The sequence below is a fragment of the Osmerus mordax genome, chromosome 6 (genome assembly GCF_038355195.1).
Source record: "Osmerus mordax isolate fOsmMor3 chromosome 6, fOsmMor3.pri, whole genome shotgun sequence".
NCBI lineage: Eukaryota > Metazoa > Chordata > Actinopteri > Osmeriformes > Osmeridae > Osmerus > Osmerus mordax.
The window spans coordinates 2,890,096-2,897,470 of record NC_090055.1 but is presented as its reverse complement, the minus strand read 5'-3'; the positions used below and the strand labels follow the sequence as shown (position 1 = coordinate 2,897,470).

Below are 7,375 nucleotides of genomic sequence, written 5' to 3'. Positions count from 1 at the left end.
TTACCAGATCAGACGGAGGAAGTGACATCAGGAGGAAGTGACATCACCACGCCTGATCACTCTCAAAAAAAAAAAGACTTCTACAAAAAGAATCCTGAATATGTCATTTCATTAAATGCTTTGTCTTTTTAAAAATCTCAGTTTATACTTTTCATATATAATATATAAAGATATAGTTTGTATGTGTGTGTATATATGCCATTAGGACAAATAATTTGTACATGCTATAAAAACAAGGCATAGAGAGGCAGTGTGTGTGACAGAGGTTTAGGATTGTCCACCCTCTCTCCAGGATGCTTCTTCTAAAGGCTGCCAGGCCAGCTCACTGTCCAGCTCACTGTCCAGCTCACTGTCCAGCCCACTGTCCAGCCCACTGTCCAGCCCACTGTCCAGCCCACTGTCCAGCTCACTGTCCAGCTCACTGTCCAGCCCACTGTCCAGCTCACTGTCCAGCCCACTGTCCAGCTCACTGTCCAGCCCACTGTCCAGCTCACTGTCCAGCTCACTGTCCAGCCCACTGTCCAGCCCACTGTCCAGCTCACTGTCCAGCTCACTGTCCAGCCCACTGTCCAGCCCACTGTCCAGCTCACTGTCCAGCCCACTGTCCAGCCCACTGTCCAGCCCAACACCCCCCACCACCACGTCCACCGTCCAGGGACAGTCCCACAGGGCGAAGCAGAGGCCCGGAGAGAGCGAGAACCAGTTAAGGAACTAAAGGCAGTGTGGTGTGCGGGCGCGTTTGTGTGTGTGTGCTCATCTTTTGCTGGTTTAGTTAACACTATCAAATTAGGCTTGTTAGACTGGGGCGCGGGGGGGGGGGGGGGGGGAGGAGCTGGTGTGTGAGGAGCGCCTGCCTGAGGGACTCCAGGTCACGGCCTTAAGCTCACTAGGCTATCAGATACTGGGCCCAGGACCCCCCCCGCAGCCCCCACCCACCCCCACCCCCCTCCCAACCCTCCAGCTGCTGTCCCCAGTGGTCCCCCTAAACTTGGATCTCTTCCAACTAACTTCCCTCGAATCCCTCCTCTTTCCTTTACTCTGTCGTAGGGGGCAGCACTTTCAGGTGAAGTTCGCCCTCCCCCTTGACACGGTTGCCCTCAGGGGGGGCTGGTCCAGGGGGGGGGTGGCAGGAGACCAGAGAGAGAAACAGATGGAAGAGAGCAACGTACAAATGTCAAGAGTTCTCAAAGACCTGCATGTGGAGGGAGAGAGAGGGAGGGAGAGCTCGTGGTCCTCCAGGCGCAGTGTCTGTTTAGCTGGACACCAACAGCCAAGCCCAGCAGTTCCCTTACACCCCTCCACTGTCTGTGTGTGTGTGTGTCCAGTATAGTACAGCGAGCGGCTTCCCTGAGTGGAGTGGCAAGTTCTTGTGAGAAGTTCTACTGGTTCACCCCGACACCATCCCACGATGCTGGCTTACTACATGCTCCATCTCCTGGACCACCCTCTTATGAACCAGGGTTAGAATAGTGTGGGGGGGCGGGGGGGGGGGGGCCGGGGGCGTTCTGTACATTCTTCTTAACTCTCCCTGTCTCCGGGGCTGGGTGGCATTACATAGGGGGTGGTTCAGGCACTTTTAGAAGCCCCCCCCGTTTCATCTGTTCAAAAAAATAATAATCTGAGAGCTTGTTCAACGGGGGCTTGGCCCGGGCCAGGGGCCGGGAGCCAGGGGCCCCTGAGCAGAGAGACTTGGACCCTGGACCTGGGGCGGTCAGAAGGCAGGGAAGGAGCTGCTGGACCTGGGAGTGTGGATCCAGGAGGGTGATGGTGCAGTCTGGAGGTTGGTGGTGGATCCAGGAGGGTGGTGGTGCAGTCTGGAGGGTGGTGGTGGATCCAGGAGGTGGTGATGCAGTCTGGAGGTTGGTGGTGGATCCAGGAGGGTGGTGGTGCAGTCTGGAGGTTGGTGGTGGATCCAGGAGGGTGATGGTGCAGTCTGGAGGTTGGTGGTGGATCCAGGAGGTGGTGGTGCAGTCTGGAGGTTGGTGGTGGATCCAGGAGGGTGATGGTGCAGTCTGGAGGTTGGTGGTGGATCCAGGAGGGTGATGGTGCAGTCTGGAGGTTGGTGGTGGATCCAGGAGGGTGATGGTGCAGTCTGGAGGGTGGTGGTGGATCCAGGAGGTGGTGGTGCAGTCTGGAGGTTGGTGGTGGATCCAGGAGGGTGATGGTGCAGTCTGGAGGTTGGTGGTGGATCCAGGAGGGTGATGGTGCAGTCTGGAGGGTGGTGGTGGATCCAGGAGGCTGTCGGTGCAGCCTGGAGGGGATCAGTAGGTCCGGCTGCAGCGCTGAGACAGGGGAAGATCACCCACCCTCATCATCACCACCATCCTTCCCCAGTTTCAGTCACCGTCCCTGGACTTCCCCTGAGCCGGGCACCCCCCCACCCCTCCGAGTCGACCGGGTGGTCCCTGTACAGACGGAGGGGGGGTGGGGGTACAGAGTTGGGGTGTCTGGGTGGAGCAGGGCTGTGTGTGTGGAGATGTGGGTTCTCTCAGGTCCGAGCGGGCGGAAGGACTAGATGGGGGCGTCAGTGAGGAGGGTCCACACAGAGAAGACGACTGTCGGTGGGACTCATTTACACTGATCTGTACAGCCATACACTTGTACTGTAGTGTTTATCAGTGTGTGTGTGTGTGTGTGTGTGATCAGCAGTCCTTGCTCTCTAGAGACAGTTGGGCGGTGGCACGGTGCAGGTCAGAGGTCACCCTCCTGTGTGCCAGGGGGGGCGGGGGGCATTCGTACCCCCCCAAGGGGGGCGGGCTGTCCCCGTCCCCGCTGCCGTTCTCCTCCGTCTCCATCCCTTCCCCATTCCTCCCCTTCTCCTCCCCCCGCACCTTCTTGTCGTCAGACTCCTCCAGGGACGCCTCCATGCGCTGGTCCTCGCTCCAGCGCCGCTTGAACCGCAGCTTCAGTGGGATGCACTTGGTGGGGGCGGGGCCGGCGCTGTGGGGGGGCGGCGGCGGCGGCGGGGTGGAGTCCCCCGGCTCGGCCGGCTCGCTCTTCAGGGCGGGGAGGGGGGGGGCCGCCGCGGGGGGCGTGCGCGGAGGTGAAGAAGGGCAGCAGGCCCGGGGGGGGTGGCGCGGGGGCCTTGAACACGTCCTCGTCCAGGTCCTCGCCGTCGTGGGGGTGGTGGTGGCCGGGGGCCAGGTCGTGGGGGTGGTGGCCGGGGGCCAGGCCGTTGGGGGGGTAGTGGGGGAGACCCCGGAGGCGGGCGTGGTGGGGGTGGCGGGCGTAGAAGAGGTCGTACTCGTCATCATGGTCGTCATCGCTGATGTCGGTGACCTCCACCTCCTCCTCGGACTCGATGTCGGAAATGGGCTCCACCTAACGCAGGCACAGGGACAGCAGATGGTCAGAGACGGGGAGAGAGAGAGGAGAATGCGTCTCCATGGAGACCTGTCAAGCTCTTTGTCGCGTTAAAGCTGTGAGAGAAATCCCCTGATATCTCATGTGCTTAAGTTCATCACAATAAATAGTCATCAGCTGTTGTTAAAAGGGCTATAATCTGTTCATGTCTTTTGTCTTATTATTATTCATTCATTCATACATGCGTTCCTACTGTAACCTATACTGTGTACTGTTGACAGCCACAGATCTAAGATGTAGTGAAACACAAACACTAGGGGTGGGAATCTTTTGGTACCTCACGATTAGATTCAAAACGATTCTTGGGGTCACGATTCGATAAAAAATCGATTCACGATTTTTCAGAGAAAATAAATAAATAAATAATAATAATTTAAAAAAAATATATATAATGGATAAAAAAATTACAATAAATTACATTATTTAAAAAATCGATTCACATACATTTGTGAATCGATCTTAATCGCTATCAGACTGAATTGCGATTCAAATGTGAATCGATCTTATCCCCCACCCCTAAGAAACCCCCCACTGTCTGTATGTCATCTCTGTCCGTTTCACCACCAGCGACACGCGTGCGTGCGCCCCGGGCCTCACCTTGATCTTGGGCAGGCCGGTGCTGTTGAGGGAGCCGGTGGAGGAGGAGTTGGACACCAGGCCGGAGCCGCCGGCCGCGCTCAGGTCACTGCCGAACGACAGGGACGAGCCCAGGCCCGAGGTGGAGGACAGCGAGCCGGAGCCCGACGACAGCGAGCCTTGCCTGGGGTTGCCCCCGCACCCGTGGCCCTGGCCTTCCCGCTGCTTCTTCCCCAGCGGCGGCGGCTGCAGCTTGAACTTGAAGGGCGACATGTGCGGCGGCTCCTCGCCCAGGTGCAGCGGGTGGTGGATGGGGTGGGAGTGAGGGTGGGGGTGCGGGTGGGCCGAGTGCGGGTGGGGGGGGTGGGCGTGGGACAGCGCCGACGGGTGGTGGTGGCTGTTGTGGCGCTCAGCTCCGCCTCCCCGCTCGCCGCCCCCTCCCCTCTCGCCGCCGCCCCCTCCTCCTCCCCTCTCCGGGGCCAGTGAGCTCTTCTCGGGCGCGGCGCGGTGGGGCTGGGGGATGATGATGTTGGGGTAGTGAAGGAAGGCGCGGGGGCTGAGGTGGTAGTTGTACACGCTCTGGGTGTGGGCCTGCAGGTAGCGCTTCATGTCCTCGGGGTTGAAGGAGAAGTGGGAGCCCAGCATGGGGGACAGGGAGGGGGAGGGGGAGTAGGGGAGGTGGGAGGACGGGGTCATGGACAGGGCCGGGGACAGCGGGGGGGCCAGTAAGCCCGCCCCGCCTCCGGGCCCGGGCAGGGGGGACACGGGGAAGGGGGACATGGAGTCGGGGTGGCCCCGGTGGCCGGGGGGCCCTCGGGGGCCGGCGTGAGCGGGGTTCCCCGGGCCGCCGTACATGCGGAACAGCGACTCGTGGGAGAGACGGGGGTGGATGATGCTCCTGTAGCCCCCTCCCACGCCCCCTCCCCCGCCCAGCCCCCGCTCCCCGCCCCGCTCCTCCCCCCCGCCCCCGTTGCTCTCCTCGATCTCGGAGTTGACCGAGGTGCCGTCGCTGCAGTCGCTCACGGAGCCGCGCGCCATTCGCCGGGCCACGGCGCTGAACACGCCCCCGGGGCTGCGCAGGTCCTCATTGGGCGAGAGCACGTCGGAGGGCGTGGAGGGCGGGAAGCGGAAGTGGCTGGAGGCGCCGGTGGGGACGGGAGGGGCGCTCTGGGGTACCCCACTCCCTGAGGGAGGAGAGAGGGAGGAGGAGAGGGAGGAAGAGAGAGGGAGGAGGAGAGAGGGAGGAGGAAGAGGAGAGAGGAAGGCAGGTAGGAGAGAGGGAGGAGGAGGGGGGAGGAGGGGGGAGAAGAGATGGAGGGAGAGAGGGAGGAGGAGAGGGAGGAGGAGAGAGGGAGGAGGTAGGGAGGAGGAGAGAGGGAGGAAGAGAGAGAGAGGAGGAGAGGGAGGAGGAGGAGAGAGGGAGGAGGAAGAGGAAGGCGGGTAGGAGAGAGGGAGGAGGAGGGGGGAGAAGAGATGGAGGGAGAGAGGGAGGAAGAGAGAGGGAGGAGGAGAGAGGGAGGAGGAGAGAGGGAGGAAGAGGAGAGAGGGAGGAAGAGGAGAGAGGGAGGAGGAGGGGGAGAGAGGGAGGACAGAGGGAGGAGGATAGAGGGAGGGGGAGAGAGAGAGGGGGAGAGAGAGAGGGGGAGAGAGGGAGGAGAGGGGGAGAGAGGGAGGAGGAGGAGAGAGGGAGGGTAGGAGAGAGGGAGGGTAGGAGAGAGGGAGGAGGAGAGAGGGAGGAGGGTAGGAGAGAGGGAGGAGGAGGAGGGGGAGAGAGGGAGGAGGAGGAGAGAGGGAGGAGGAGGGGAGTTGGAGGAGGAGAAAGGGAGGAGGAGGGGGGGGAGGAGGAGAAGAAGAAGGGACAGAGACAACAGAGAGATGATGAGAAGGTAATACACACTGTTCTGCTGAGTAATCTTAAGGATTAGTCTCACTGGGCTATCGTAGGCTTAAGTGGTGTCACACACACGAGCAAGCCGTACCAGTGGAGCCCATGTCGATGAAGGGGTAGTTGACCAAGACCAGCTTGTTGAAGTTGAACTTGTAGGTGAACCTCTTGCCCTTGGTCTTGTGGAGGATTCTCTTGTTATAGTAATACCTGCGTAGAGAAGACCAGAGAAGGGTTACAGTCTAACACCCACACACAAACAACATGTTTTGATAGGCCTTTCTCGTCTCTCAACATGCCAATGCTGAATATTAATAAGTGTTGTCTGATATCAATACAAATGCTAAGTGATGGATGGATGAGAAGAGAGGTGTAAAGAGGTGGAGATGACAACATGAATGCCCCCCAACCCCCCCGTGGAAACGGAGAGAGTGATGAAGCTCTCATGTTGGTACACACTGCTGCCTGTAATCCCAGTTCTGTCTAAACAAGGTCACAATGTACAGCACACAGGGGTCTCTTGGAGAGACCAGGTCTTATAGACACACACAAACACACACACACAGTGTCATTCTTTGAGGCAGCCCATCTCTTTACATAACGCCAAACTAAAGCCTGTCCATAATTCGTCGTAGCTTTATCTGTTTATGTAACGCCTATTCTTCTGGCCTACCCTAGCTGCCAAGAAGTCTCCATTAATGTTGACCTTTCAACCATAACCCTTTACGTAACGCTGCTCCTTATTCTCCTCCCCTTCTCGACATCCCATCCTTTTACGTAACCCAACCCCCCATCCTCACGCTGTGTGTGTGTGTGTGTGTGATCGTTGACGCGTGTGAGAGACTGAGAAGAGTACTTGTGTGTGTGTGTTTGGGAGAGTCACTAGGTGTCTGTGTGTGTGCACATGTTTGTGCCTCTGTGTACACAAACGTGTTTGCTCGACCCCCCCCACTCCCCCGTTCCTAATGCGTGTAAGAGATGGAGGTTTCATACATTCTGCTGGGTCAGTATGGTGCGTGTCTCTGGGGTGTACACAGTGTGTGCAGTACTGTGACTCGGGAGTCAGGTGGCTGAGCGGTGAGGGAGTCGGGCTAGTAATCCGAAGGTTGCCAGTTCGATTCCCGGTCATGCCAACTGACGTTGTGTCCTTGTGCAAGGCACTTCACCCTACTTGCCTCGGGGGGAATGTCCCTGTACTTACTGTAAGTCGCTCTGGATAAGAGCGTCTGCTAAATGACTAAATGTAAATGTCTCTGTGGCTGCACAGCCTAGCGAGGAGGCTGCTACCCTTACCTGGGCTAGCATCCTGGATGGCCTTATCCAGTCTGGCTAGCAGGCTGGCTGCCGATCATTATCTTAACTGAGCTGGCTGGTAATCTTTATGGTTGCCTGTAATTACCTCGGATGGCTGGCTGGCAGTCTGGCTGTCATTATCCAGGCTGGCTGGTGTTAGCAGGGTGGGGGTCAGTCTGACCTGAACCTCTGCTATCATGCTTAGAAAGGGACTGGCAGCTCTTGGTGTGGTGTACTTTATTCCACAAATGCCTCTTT

The 7,375-nt window shown here is 58.5% G+C and overlaps 1 protein-coding gene across 1 annotated transcript in view; it reads right to left on the bottom strand.

The window, feature by feature from the left end:
* Window positions 1-2,640: 2,640 nt before the first annotated feature.
* erfl3 (Ets2 repressor factor like 3) overlaps window positions 2,641-7,375 on the bottom strand; it is a 5,299-nt gene continuing 564 nt past the window's right edge. The window contains 4 exon segments of the mRNA XM_067238522.1: window positions 2,641-3,015; window positions 3,017-3,321; window positions 3,961-5,123; window positions 5,919-6,034. Coding sequence (XP_067094623.1) covers window positions 2,643-3,015; window positions 3,017-3,321; window positions 3,961-5,123; window positions 5,919-6,034 — 1,957 coding nt within the window. The 3' untranslated portion in view covers window positions 2,641-2,642.